This window comes from Hipposideros armiger, unplaced genomic scaffold (assembly GCF_001890085.2).
Source record: "Hipposideros armiger isolate ML-2016 unplaced genomic scaffold, ASM189008v1 scaffold_25, whole genome shotgun sequence".
In the NCBI taxonomy this organism is placed as follows: Eukaryota; Metazoa; Chordata; class Mammalia; order Chiroptera; family Hipposideridae; genus Hipposideros; species Hipposideros armiger.
The window spans coordinates 4,732,644-4,748,023 of NW_017731375.1; the positions used below are offsets into that span (position 1 = coordinate 4,732,644).

At 33.6% G+C, this 15,380-nt stretch overlaps 1 protein-coding gene across 6 annotated transcripts in view; it reads left to right on the plus strand.

Annotated features, from left to right (window-relative positions):
* The window catches only part of RANBP17 (RAN binding protein 17), a 263,837-nt gene that overhangs the window by 37,813 nt on the left and 210,644 nt on the right, over positions 1 to 15,380 (plus strand). For all 6 annotated transcript variants that reach the window (XR_002123189.1, XR_002123188.1, XM_019635965.1 and 3 more), the window contains one exon: positions 371 to 564. Coding sequence is in view for 4 of the 6 variants with exons in the window: in XM_019635965.1 (XP_019491510.1) it covers positions 371 to 564 (194 nt within the window). In the remaining 2 variants the exon portion in view is untranslated. The remainder of the gene's footprint in view (positions 1 to 370; positions 565 to 15,380) is intronic.

Here is a 15,380-nt window from a genome sequence, read left to right on the forward strand (position 1 = left end):
GATTTAATTAGTATTTTACGTTATCTGGTACCAGTGGAAGATACTGTTTTTTAAATTTCAATTTCCAATTGTTCATTGCTGGTATATAAAGTAATACAATTGAATTTTGTATATTAACCCTGTATACTAGGACCTTGGTAAACTCACCTGTTTAATAACTTTTCTGTGAGGGTTTTTTGGTATTTTTTATGTACATAATCATGTCATCTTCAAATACAGGCATTTTATTTCTTACCTTCCAATCTGTTTGTCTTCTATTCCTTTATCCATGATGGAATCTTTATTTAACATAAATAAAGTTTATTTGTGGTGAATAAAAACTACATTGCATCCTAATGTTGTCTGCAAACTTGTTCTTATATATTTGCAGAGATAATCTAGATGATCCACTGGATGATACGGCTACTGTGTTTCAGCAGTTGGAGCAGTTATGCACTGTCAGCAGATGTGAATATGAAAAGACATGCACTCTCCTTGTACAGCTGTTTGACCAAAACGCACAGAATTACCAAAAGCTGCTGCGTTCGCCTTCCGGGATAACTGTGGACAAGGCAATTCAGGAAGGTCAGTAAACTTGATATGACTCCTAATTATATGGTATTATGTTGAATTTTAAATAGCTTCATTTATCAATTTAATAATTTTATGCAAATTATTTTTATGTATTTCCCCCAATTCCTCACTCCCTAATAAGGCATTAATTTTTTTAACCTTCTGGATATTTTGGTGACTTGATGGTTAATTTTCAGTTTTCTTTTATGAGATTCATAGGAAATATTTCTCTCTGGAATCAGCATCAAGAAAAGCTGATCTCCGGGTAGAGTGTATTATCTTAAACTATCTTTTAACTGATCTAACTGACCATGTTTCCTTCTTTGTTCTAGATGATTGCAAATTCAGAGCCCAATTTCAGCCAGTAAAAAATTATATAAGACCTCATCATGGTTTTGCATTTGTGTATTAGCCTTCTTCATGGCTTTTATTATTATTATTATTCCTCCATCTACAAATTTCCTCATTATTTTTCTTTAATTCTTTATTGAAGAAGGATTTATTTATTTCTGTATATCCCTTTAAATCTTTTTAGGAACATAGCAGAGAATGGAAATAAATACATTTTTCATATTTCTTCATATTTTTTAATGAGATGAATTATGAGAATGGAACTGGCTTTATACGTTTCTAACACAAGGCACTTGAATTATAGTTCCAGACTTTTGTTTTTAATTTGTATTTTTTATCTTGTTTTGGAAAGCGAGTGGTAAGGGATGATAATCAAACTTACTTTTAATGATTTCCCATCCAAACTCTTTTGTAAAAATTCTTTAAAAGATTACATTTACATAACATCTTCCTAAAATGCCATTTATTCATTATCTGCTTTTTTTTTGAGTTGTACAATTACTGCTGAGTGGCTAGATAGTGGAGTAGTTAACCTCTACTTTAAATGTTCTCTCTATTATTAGGATTTCATTGTTTATAAATTAAATTGGGGAGAGCTAACATTTTTTGCGGCGTTTAGTCTTTTCATGATTGCTTTCTTTTAGCAGAGTTTTGAAAATTATTAAATATCAAACACATACAGGAGAGTATTTATATATATTGAGACTGAGTGGCTACTGGTAATAAACACCATCACATGGCTTAAAAAATACGTCAGTACCAATATCTTGCTGTTCTCCTTGTTCCTCTTTCCAAATGTATCCCATTTCCTACCAGCAGAAAATACTTGGAATCTTGAATTTTGTGTTTATCAATTGATGCCTTTTCTTCATAGTGTTACCGCATATGTATCTATTCTGAAAGTAATGCATGGTTTTGCATATTTCTGAACTTTATACAAATGGAATCACACTGTATTTATTCTTCTACAACTTGCTTTGTTATTTTTTTCTCAGTACTTCATTTTTGAGAGTCCGTGTGGATGCTGTAGCTACAGTTTCTTCATTTGTACTGCCACTGTGCTGTTGTTTGAATAGACCACAATTTATTTATGCACTTTCCTGTCAGTGGGTATTTGTGTTTTCTCTGGTTTTTGCTCATATTGTATGATGAGTGCTGCTGTAAAGACTGTTATGTATACCCATTACATAGTCAGCTTCAGTAGATAATGCCAAACTAGTTCAGAGTGTTTGTACTACTTTACATCCCCCTCACCCTGATCCAGACCTTTGCCAACAGCTCATCATGTTAGAATTAAATTTTTGCCAGTTTAGTTGAGGTAATATACTGCATGGGCAATTTACTCTTTACCCCCATGAGTATTAACGAGGTTTAGCATTGTTTCATGTTTATCGACTGTTAGATATGTCATCATCAGTGATGTATATGTTATGACTTTTGTTCATTTCACCACACCACTTGGATTATTGGTCTTTCTCTCACTGATTGAGATTTTCATTTATTTTTTACTCTAATCCTTTAGTTATTTGAATTGTAAATATGGTCTCTAAGTTTGCGACATGTCTTTATATATCACTTAATGTGTCTATTCTCCTAGTTATTTTCATACCATACTTTATTTTAACTAATTCACCTAACCTTTTTGAAAAGGCAATATATTTACATTGTCTAGAAAAAAGTTAAAATGCGTTCTGTTCTAGCCCTGTAATGTGTCTTCCTATTCTTTACTCTAACAAGTAATGATTTTACTATTTTTGCATATCTTTACAAAGTTTCTAATGTATAGACAACTATGAATACATAGATAATGTCTTCTTCCTCCCTTATTTACATAAGATGTGGTATACCACCTCATTGTTCAATTCCTTGCTTTTTTCATTTGACAATGTATTTTATGGCTATTTTGAAATTAATATTTAGAGAACACTTAATTTTTATAGGTTCACAACATTTTATTTTTTGAATGTATCATAATTTATTTAATCGTCCCCTCCACTATTGAAAATCATTTGAGTTATTTGCCATCTTCTGCTATTCAAACTAATGCTATACAAATTAACCTTGTACATATGTTGTGCCGTTTTTGCTATTCTTTGTGAAATGTCTGTTCACTTTTTTTTGCCTATTTTTAAATTGGGTTGTTTGTTCTTTTATACATATTTTTATTGGAATTATAAAGGTGTTACATATTCTCTATATAATCCCGTTTTACACATATATGTTTGCAAATGTTTTCTCCTGTTCTGTGGTTTTGTCTTCTTAATTTCAAAGAGCAAAAGTTTAAAATTTTGATGATCTACCTTTTCAATTTTTTCTTTATGGCTTGTGATTTTTATATTTAAGAAATCTTGTGTAACCCACGCCACAAAGATGCCCTTTTATGTTTTCTTCTAGAAGTTTAATATTTTTAGCTATTATGTTTAAGTATTTGACCCACTTTGGGTTAATTTTACTGAATGGTCCCTAACTCAGACAGTTATCAAGTTGTTGTAGCACCATTTGCTGAAAAGACTTTTCCCCATTGAATTATCATGACACCTTCGTCAAAAATCGATTGACCGTGAAAGGCTAGGGTCTATTATTGAACTTGTTCTGTACCTTTGACCTACATGTCTGCCCTTATGCCAGTATTATACTGTCTTGGTTACTGTAGCTTTATAATTCTTGACATCAGGTTATTTAAGTCCTCCAGTTTTATTCTTCTTTCTAAAAATAGTTTTGTCTGTTCTAGGCTTTATTATTATTATTATTATTATTATTATTATTATTATTATTAATTTATGTATTAATTTTACCATCAGCTTGTCAAATTCTTCCAAAAAACTCACTAGATTTTGATTGGGATTGCCTCAATCTGTACGAATTGGGTCATTTTAACAATATTCAGTTTTCCAGTTTATTGGCATATTGTTCTACTTATATCGGTGATCTTCTATTTTCTTTGCAATGTTTTGTTGTTTTCAGTGCACAGGTATTAAAAATCTTTAAATTTATTCCTATATATTTTATGCTATTTAAATTTTATGATTATTCTCTACCACTCTGTAAGACTAGAATTGATGTTTGTCTTTGTGTCCTGTGACTTCGCTAAATTTGCTTATTCTAATATTTTTTTGTAGATTCTTTAGGATTATTTAATATGATCATATCATCTGCAAATAAAGACAATTTATGTCTTGTCTCCATGCCTTTTGTTTCTTTTTCTTGCTTTATTGCAGTGGTAGAACCTCCAGTACAGTTTTGAATAAAAGTGGCCTTGTTTTTGTTTGTACATAGAAAGCATTCACCCTTTCACTATTGAGTATGATGTTATCTGTAGGTTATTATTTTTTTAAATGTCCATAATAATTTTGAGGAGGTTCCCTTCTATTCCTCCAGCTATTTACAATGAATGGGGCATTGATATTTTTTAAATGCTTTTTTGCACCTATTCAAATGACCTTATTTCTCTTCATTTTACTGATATAGTAAGCTACATTGATTGGTTTTTCTATGTTGAACTAGCTTTGCGTTTCTATGATAAATCCTGTTTGGCTATAATATACTTTTGATTTTATTTAGTCTTTTTTATTTTTATTTTTTCTAATTTTCTATGTAAGCTCCACATCTTTGATATTTAGATTTTGGTATTTTTTTAATAAAAATATTTAAAGCTATCAATTTTACTTTAAACATTGCTTTGGCTGTATTTCATAAATTTTGATTTAATTATTTTAAAATGTTTTTTAATCTCTTAACTGTTAATTTATGTATGTATTACTTAGAAGTGTGTTTTATGTTTCCAAATATTTGGAGTTTTCCTAGTTGTCTTATTGTTACTGACTTCTAATTTAATTCTGCCTTATCATTTTGTATGATTTCAGTCTTTTTAAATTTATTGAGTTGTCTAATGAACCAACATATGGTTTATCCTAGTAAACATACCATGTATTATGAAAAGAATATGTATTTTATGATCTTTGGGTATAATAGTATGTAAATAGAAATTAAATCAAAATGGTTAATAGGGTTGTTCAGGTATTCTTTTTCTTTACTGATTTTGTTTGTTTTATTTTGGTCTATTTCTGTTATTTACAGAGAGGGAGGTACTAAAATCTCCAAATATGATTGTGGAATTGTATATGCTACTTTTAATTGGCAATTTTTGCTTTATATAGATATTTATTTTTTTAACTTTATTAAATTTATTGGGGTAACATTGATTAGTAAAATTACATAGGTTTCAAGTAGATTTCTATAATACATCATCTATATATTACATTGTGTGTTCAACACCCAGAGTCAGATGGAAGGAGAACTGACTCATGTAGATATTTATAATAGTTTTGTCTTCCTTATTAATTGACCCTTTTAAAATCTTGAAATCTATCTTATCTAATATAAGCCAATGCATTCTTATGCTTTCTGTTTACATGGGATAGCCTTCTCCATCCATTTACTTCCAATCTGTCTGTGTCTTTATATTTAAAATGTGTTTCTTATAGACAGTGTATAGTTCTTCCTTTTAAAAAATCCATTCTGATCATTCCTGTCTTTTAATTGAGGTGTTCAGTCCATTAACTAAATGGGGTGGAGGAGCACTATTAACTCAATACCATTTAAACTATTTCCTTAGAATAAGGTTTTTAATAATATCACACTGGTGGTCTGTATTTAGGCCATACATCATGTGAGGTCTGACATGAGGGTTTTGTCTTCCTGTCCAGCTAGCATTGAAGTCACGTCAGTCAAGTTTCTGTGTTGATTTTCTCTGTCCACGGCAGGTTTTTTCCCTCCAGTCCACTTTTTCACTAAAGGTATAACTGTGTCCCAGCTTTTTGTGAGAGTGTGTTTACTGGACTCCTCACATGGGCATGCCCGAGGCTGTGTCCTTCCTTCATCAAAGGAGAAGTTCAAGTTCTCTAATTGTTTCTATGTTTATGTCTCTAGATTTCAGCCTTCACATCATTTTTGGCCTTTGAGGACTTTATTTTACTTTCTTAGGAGTCCAGTAGTACGTTGGGGGCCTTTGTGCAAATTAGAACAAGGCCGGTGCAGTACCAGACTAGGGTGAGCACGGCACAGGCTGGTTTCAATCCCTTGTGTCCCTTCAGTTAAATACCTTTTTGTAGGTATGTGGTTGCCCCGTCAGCTATATTGTAGGGTTTTCTTTTTTTCCTGATGACACAATGGCAGCCTTATATAGTATCTTTTCAGATTTGTTCTCTACATTAATTCGGATTATGCTATAACTTGGCTTATGTTTAGCCACCTACCTATAAAATCACATTTTCTTTTTTAGTTTATATCACAATTAGTGTTTACATCTTTAAAAGTAAATAATTAGTAGTAATTTTCACTTCAGTGTGGTCAACTAGATGTGCTGAAAGGCCTTTAAGCTGCAAAACAGATCATGGATAAACTTTTTAATGGATTGCTGGGCTTGAGACAGGTACAGCTGGTCCTCGACTTCGATGGCTTAATTAATGATTCTTTTGACTCTATGGTGGTGTGAAAGTGATATGCATTCAGTAGAAACCATAGTTTGTATTTTGATTTTTGATCTTGGGCTAGTGATACATAATACAATACTCTCTCACGCTGCTAGGCGGCAGCAGTGAGATAACTTTGCCCAACTGTAGGCTAATGTCAGTGTTCCTGGAACTTCTAGGGTAGGCTGGGCTAAGCTGTGGTGTTCAGCGAGGTTAGGTGTATTACATGCATTTCTGACTTACGGTCTTTTCTATATACAGTGGGTTCATCGGGGTAACCCCACTGTAAGTCAAGGAATACATTCACTTTCTGAGGTTCCTTCTCCACTCTGCTGCTCTTCACTTCTTTGTCCCTGCCTCTTCTAGCTACTTCCCTTCTCCCTCAGAAAATGAACTTTAATCAGAACGGTCAGCAGCAGACAAGGGCAAAAGGCAGTGTTGCTTTCAAAGGCAAATTATCAATATCAGTGATTAAACTGGTGGCAAACCCTTAGGCCAGTAGCAAGGTAGGTGTACTGAACCTGAGATTCTTTTATTAAGTTGGACCCTTAAAAGGGAAAAAGTGTTTGAAATGGCTAGATTTGTTTGGTCCAGTACAATGGGTCAAGGTGACCCAAAGGTATAAACTTCCAGTTATAAAATAAGTAATGTACAGCATGGCAACTATAGTTAATCATACTGTATTATGTATTTGAAAGTTGCTGAGAGAGTAGGTCTTAAAAGTTCCTACCAGAAGAAAAAAAAATTGTGACAGTGTGTGGTGATGGATGTTAACTAGACATATTATGGTGATACGAATATCAAATCATTATGTTGTATACCTGAAACTAATATAATGTTATATGTCAATTATAAATGATTTTTAAAAAATTGACCAAGTATTAGTATATAAAGCAGGCCTCAACAGATTTCAATGGCTCAGTAACATAGAGTCCACATTTTCTTACCAATTTGCAATTAAATTAAAGCTAAATTGCAAAGATAATAATAAACCCTATACTCTTGGAAATTTTTACAAATGTACTTCTAAGGCACATGAGATACTATTTACTCCCAGTAGACTGACAAAAATAAGAAATCTCATAAGAGAATATAGATCAAAGAGAATTCTTATACACTTCTGGTAGGAGTATAAAGTATAATCATTTGGAAATGCAATGGAAATCAATTTGGTGTTGTCTTGTAAAGTGAAACATTCAAATACCTACTGACCTGGCACTTCCACTCTTTGGTGTGTTCTGTAGAAAATCCCTTCTACACAAGAGGACAAGTGTGAGAACTTTCATAGCCTAATTGTTCATAAAGCCAAAAAATAGACACAGCTCAAATGCCCATCAACATGCAAATGGGTAAACAGATCATAATATAGTTATGCAGTGGAATACTATCTGACAAAAATGAATGAATAGGTATACTTAAGATGAATGTCAAAAATAAGATATTTAGTGACAAAAGGCAATTCTTAGGTAACTAGGTATAGCATGAAATACGAACGTAGTAAAGCCCCAAAACAAGTGAGACTAAAAACATATTATTTAGGAATATATGCATAAGTTATAAAATGAAAAAAGTATGTATAGTATGCTCCAGATACAGGATCATGGTTACCTCTAGGGTGGGAGATAAGGAGACATGCTAGGGGAGGGCTCTGGAGGTGGGAGTGCTAGTGTTGGTAAAGCCTCGGTTCTCAACTTGGATGGGGGCTCACAGGTGTTTATTTTATTACACTTCATATACATTGCATGTATGTCAAAATATATATTTTATATATATATATTTTTTCATACATCTAAATATTACAATACAATGTGAAAAGATTCAGTTGTAAAATCAAATACCTATGTTCCTACAAACAGGTGTTTCCTACAAAAGGGTATTAGCTGTTCTAAGTTACATGAATGGAATTAACTGAAAAGTAATAATTTACTGATCTTAAATAGGTCTGTTAGTTGAATAAGATAAATCCGACTTGATTTTTTATTAATATAAATTCAAAGAGTTTTTATAGTTGGGCACACTGTGTAGTTTTAATAAAATAACATTCCAAAGTCTCTAATGCCTGATACATAGAAAAATTTTGATAAATACTTGTTTTCTTTCTTCTAGTCAAAAGGTCAGTGGGAAGGAATCTGTCCGCCTTTTAAAGATAGCTGTGGTCTACTCAAAAATGGTTGTTTTATATTACAAAAAATGCCTAACGTGGCTCTAGTTTGTACCACTGTATGTAGTAGTATTCAGCTTCTTTTGTGCCGACTACACACTTCAGTTAGTGTTGAACAAAGAAAATTATATGCTCTCGTTATGTGTGCTTTAATTTAGATGCTTAATGGCTTTTAATGTTACAAAATAAGTTTATTATTATATTATGATCTCATTTGTATTATATTGCCTTGCTCTTCCGTATTTGTGGTGATATGGTCATGGTTTACGAAAACAATAATCCCTAAGAAATAGGTCATTAACAGTAGTTAACGATTACTTGTGATCTATGGTAATGACTGATTTCTTTGGGATTATTGCAGTTATAAACCATAATTACAGATTATTACAGCAATAATTATTTTGTTAAAGGAAAAAATGTTCTGTGCTTGAACAGCTGCTAAAACAAGTGCACTGAACATTTCATAATAATGGAAAATTATAATGGAAATTTAGTCTTATAAGATGAGATATTTTTTAAATTTACAGATATGTAGTTTATATATCAGATATTATATTTCTAAATATAATTTAGATTTGTGGATTTATATGGCTCTTTAAACTTTGTGCGTATAATTCTGTAACCAAAGTAACTTCTTAGCATTTATTATTTTGAGTATCCAGTCTAAAATTGTTGAGGTTTAGGGAAAGGTTTAATATGTATGAGAAATATCACTTCTCATGCAGTTAAATATGAAAAATTATATTTGATAGCTTAATAATAATGCCTTTATATTTCATTGTTCATTTCTAACACTAATCCTAATTTATTCAATCAGTAGTTAAGTTTCTAAGAGTTAAGAAATTCCTGTCTTTTTGTTTCTTGTAAAACAGAAATTACTGCTTTCTAAAACAAGGAAGGAGTAAATACACATTCTGGTTTTTCTCTAAATAAACTTCCATTCAAAATTTACTGTAACTTTAGAAAAGAATGCCGACAATTGATCACATGCTATGTTTGCATGTTATTCTTTGATATGAAAGTTTTAATTTCAAGGTCACAGAATAAAACATTAAAGAATAAAAAATTTAGATTTGAGAAATCCATGTTTTATATTTAATATCTTTTGTCTTCTATTATTAGACAAAGATGCTCGTCATACTGCATTGAAAAAAATCATACCCCTTCCCCCTGCTTATGTCACTCTCACTAGGTTCAATTTCTTGGGCATCGGGGTCTCACCCTACCCCATACATATGCATATTTTGTTATATCCCTACAGCAGAACGTGACACATAGTAGGTACCCAGCAAATGCTTTTTTGAATGTATTTTACTTGGGAATTTTTTCTTTTCAGTTTAGGATTTTTTGTTTGTTTTACAAACAGCATTAAGAAAGTGTATATATAGCTAATTGTAGCTTTAATTGCAACAAGCCTCTTTGATAGAGAGGAAAGAACTTAAAAATTTTAAAATATAGTATGACTTAATTTTCTTGCGCAACTTCTAAAATAAAACTCAGAATGAACATACAAATGTTACATATTGATATGTTTTATTGTCTTTGTAAGTATGACATTAAATAATTAAAAAGAGGATAGTTAGTTAATAATAATAGAACTAATGGCCAACACTCACTGAGCATTTATAGCAGGCATTATTATCAGTACTTTACTTGCAGAATACCATTTAGTGCTTCTCACAAGCCTTTGAGCCAGGTATTATTATCATCCTCCTAGTTATAAATGAGGAAATTAAAGCCAAGAGAGATTACATAACTAGCATAATAAATGGTAGAGGCAGGATCTGAACCCAGGCTGTGCTGCTGGTCGCTAAATTGTATAGCCTTCATTTTTCTATTATTGATCTTCCAACAGAGAAACATAAAAATTACATGCATGATGAATTCTTTGCGTGTTTTTAAGTAGGCTTGTTTTATCAAGAGCTCATAGGCAAATGCTTCTATGTTTACATTAGTGATAAACCCCAAAAGTAAATTTGCTTATTTTAAATTCAGCTATTGAACAGTATTCATTTAGATATGTCACATATACCTTGTTTTATAAAGTGGTTGGCTTGGGAATCAAAAGAAGTGTGAAAAGCCCTAAAAATGATCCCAAAGGCCGATGCAATCACACCTGTGATCACATTTTGGGAGACAACTAGAGAACAGTTCAGGGTTAGGAATTAAAATGTGTTAAACAAACTCTTAAGAGATTGCTAGATCATAAGATAGTGTGGCTCATCGAGGTCTGTCCAGCTAATTGACAGCCGTGTTGAACAGTCCCCTTTGTCAACCTTGAGAGGACATGGTGTGTATCTCATAATACCATGAGAGTGGGCTCTTGGAAATTTGTTGACTGTATTTGAATCATAGCTCTGCACTTTTTAATATGGATTTGTGACATTAAATGAATATAGACACAGATAGTAGATGGAATGTTTAGAACAGTGCCTAGTGTCAAGGTCTGACAATTAAGTTCGCGAACTCATCCTAGAAAAAGTGCTGCATACCACATTGCTGAATATCACTACAGTCACCTTTGAAGTACTCCCCTTGGGAAGCTATGTACTGATGCCAGTGCCTAGTCCACCCTTCGAAGCAATTTTGGAACTCTTTTTCTGGAATGGCCATCAGCATAGTCGTTGTATTAACCTTGATGTCCTGAATGTCATCAAAATGTCTTCCTTTCAATATTTCCTTTATCTTCAGGTAAAGAAAGAAGTCACTGGGGGGGCAGATAGGGTGAGTAGGGAGGGTGTTCCAATACAGTTATTTGTTTACTGGCTAAAAACTTCGCCACAGGCAGTGCCATGTGAGCTGGTGCATTGTCGTGATGCAATAGCCTTGAATTGTTGGAAAAAAAGTTCATTTTTGTCTAACTTTTTCACATAGCCTTTTCAGCACTTCCAAAAAGTAAACTTGGTTAACTGTTTGCCCAGTTGGTACAAATTCATAATAAATAATCCCTCTGATAAAAAAGGTTAACATTGTTTTTTTTGTTTGTTTGTGTGTTTGTTTTTATTGGGGAACAGCCATGGTCATTGGTCACACATTGCCCTCATGCTACAATGGCATAGTTTACTGTCTAGGGAGGGCACAGCTTACAGTGGCCCATACGGGGATCGAACCAGCAACGTTGGTGTTATCAGCACCACTCTCTAACCAACTGAGCCAATCGGTCACCTCCGGTTAACATCATTTGGACTCTTGATTTGGACTGATGGAAATTTTTTGGTCATGGAGCATTGGCTGACTTCCATTGTGCACTGTGACGCTTTGTTTCAGGGTCGTATTTGGTACACCCATGTTTCATCACCAGTGATAACACGGCTCAAAACATCATCTTGCCTCTCCAAAAGGTCTTGGCAAACTTCGACTCTGCTTTTGTTCATTGGTGAGCTCCTTCGGGACCATTTTTGCACAGACCTTTCTCATGCCATGATTTTCAGTTAAGATTTTCCTAATTGTTTCTCTATCAATGTTTACTTGGTCTGCTATGCTTCTCACAGTCAGCCGATGATTTGGACATAAAATTCGATGAATTTTTGCAATGTTTTCATCAGTTCTGCTCGTTACTGGCCGCCCTGATCTCTCTTCATCAGTGATGTGTTCTGTCCCCTCAGAAAAATGTTGAATCCATTTGTACACTGCTGTTTTCTTCATGGCATTATCCCCATAAACTTGGACTAACATGTCCCTGATTTCACTTCCACTTTTACCAAGTTTTACAAGAAATTTAATGTTTGTTTATCACTCTAATTCAAGCTCAGACATTCTCACGATGGCACACAAAAACACTCAACAATAATGAGCACCATTCAGCGAGACACTGTCACAACATGAACACAGCTATGAGACCCTGATAAACTAAGGTTATGAAACCTTACTAAGCTGTCTGTACAGTGCTGTCAATATAAGCGCACAGTGGTAACTTTGTGAACTTAATTGTCAGACCTCGTATATATCGTGTTGGAAAGTGATAGTACTGAAATAAAAAAGTGAAGCATGAAAGAGGGGTCTGAAATGTTTGGGATCAGATTGTATTTAAATTATCTTGCACCTAAACTTAGTGGCTTATCAAATAACAAGCATTTTATTATTATCTCTCAGTGTTCTCTGGAATTGATACGTCTCAGCTGGGGCTGGTGTCATCTGAATGATTCTTTACTCACATGTCGTGTCTGGCCTGGGATGTTTGATGGATGGGCTCTAGTTGGGCATTCCTGTCTCCATGTAGTCTCTCTATACAGCTAGCTTGAGCCCCCTAGTAGTATGATTGTCTCAGAGTATGTGGTCTTCAATATGGTGATTGGCTGCTCCAGACTGAACATTTCCTAAGAGACTAGAGGAAGCTGCCAGTTCTCTTAAAGGCTAAGCCCCATATTGGAATAGTGTCACTTCCACCATATTTTGTTGGTCAGCGCAGTCACAATTCAGCCCAGACTTGCAAAGGTTTGGAAGAATAGACTTCTCTTCTTGATGGCATGTGATACGTGGAAAGAAGGAATCGAAGATGGGTATCTTGAAAATAAGCTACCATACTCTTAAATATTGAAACTTGATAGGAAACCTATGTAAGACCTGATTGAGAAGGTGAATTCAAAGTCAGTACAGTTGTATCTTTCTCCATTTATATTAAGCTATGTGAGTATAGGCAAAGAGTAAGTGGGAAATTGGATTTAAACAATTATGGTTTTGAAGATGAGTATGTCAGAGCAAGAGAGGAGTTGAAGTTGTATGCAAGGCAGAGATTATAATGATTGACCATAGAACTGAACAGGGTCGCAAAGACATGAAGGTTGTAAGAGAGAGTAAAAAATGGTGGATCTCAAAAAACTATTAGAACTAATAAATCAGCAAAGCTGCAGGATACAAGATCAGTAAACAAATCAACAAATCAAATCTGTATATTAGTGAACAATCGAAAATGAAGTGACAAGTTCATTTACAATAACATCAAGAATAAAATAGGTATAAATTGTTTACAAAGAAGTGTAAGACTTGTACACTGACACTATAGAACATTATTGAAAGAAATTAAAGATCTAAATAAGTGGAAGGACATCCATAGTCATGGATCAGAAGATTTCATGTTGTTAAAATGGCCGTACTCTCCAAAGTGACCTACGGATTCAGCACAATCTCTGTCAAAATCCCAGCTGGCTTTGCAGGAAATGGCAAGCTGATCCTTAAATTCATATGAAATCCAGGAAACCCAGAGTATCCAAAATGATCTTGAAAAAGAATGAAATTGAAACACTAACACTTCCTGATTTCAAAATTTAGTACAAAGTGACAGTAATCAAGACTGTGTGGTATTACAATAAAGGTCGACATTAGAGCAATGAAATGGGATTGAAAGTCCAGGTATAAACCTTCCAATTTGTAATCAACTGATTTTTGATGGGTGGCAAGACAATTCAGTGATGAAGAAATTATCTTTTCAACAAATGATGCAGGGACATCTGGATAGCCATATGCACAAGAATGAAATTGGACCTGTATCTCCCACCATACACAAAAATTGAGTCAAAATGAATCATAGACCTAAATGTAGGAGTTGAAACTATGAAATTCTTAGAAGACAACAAGAGTAAATCTTCATGAGTGGGTTGGGCAATAGTTTCTTAGATACAACACTAAAAGAAAAATTAGAAATTTGAACTACATCAGAATTAAAAATTATGTCAAAGGACACTGTCAAAGTGAAAAAAACCCACAGAAAATATTTGCAAATCAAATCATATATCTGATAAGGGACTTGCATCTAGAAAACATAAAGAACTCTTACAACTCAATACTAAGAAAGATTAATAACCCAATTTATAAATGAGCAAAGGATTTTTTTTTTTTTTTAGCTGAGCCATCCTGCCACCTATTGGCAGTTCAGCTCGGGCCGGGACTCGAACCGCTGTTGCTCAGAGATTGCACTCTTGAGCGAGCTCTTAACCAACTGAGCCACTCGGCCAGCCCTGCAAGGGATTTGACTATACATTTCTCCAAAGAAGACATGCAAATGACCAGTAAGCACATGAAAGGATGCTCAAGGTCATCAGTCATTAGGGAAAGGCATGTAAAAATTACAAGATACCACTTCACACCTTCTAGGGTGGATTATCCTAAAGACAGATAATAACAAATGTTGACAGGGATTTGTAGAAATGGGACCCTCATACATCACTGGTGGGAGTGTAAAATGGTACAGCTGCTTTGGAAAACAGTTTGGCAGTTCCTCAAAATGTTAAAAATGTAAGTATATAATGACCCAATTATATCAATTCTAGGTATACCCAAGAAATTAAAACATACATCCACATAAAAACTGTACATAAATTTCCATAAAATTTATTGTTTATGAAGTCAAAATGTGGAAAGAACTCAAATGTCCATCAACTGATGAATGGATAAATAAAATGTGATATATTCAACAATGGAATGTTAATTTGGCCATAAAAACTAATGAAGTACTATAATAATACATGCTACAACGTGAATGATTCTTGAACACATACTAAGTGAAAGAAGACACAGTCACAAAGACCAGATACTGTATGATTCCACTTAAATGAAATATCCAGAATGGGAATAATGTAAAGTAGATCAGTGGTTGCTTAGGGCTGGGAGGGTGGGGGTACAGAGTGGGATTTCTTTGGAAGGGATGAAAATGTTCTAAAATAAGATTGTGATGGTTACACAACCCTGTGAATTTAATAAACATTGAATCTTATATTTCAAGTGGGTGAATTGTATGCTATGTGAATTATATCGTGGTAAAGTTTAAAAAGGTGAAAGATTCATGGATTTGAAATTCCCAGTAGAAGAAAGGATTGTATGTAAGGTAACTGTCTCATACCTTCTGTTTC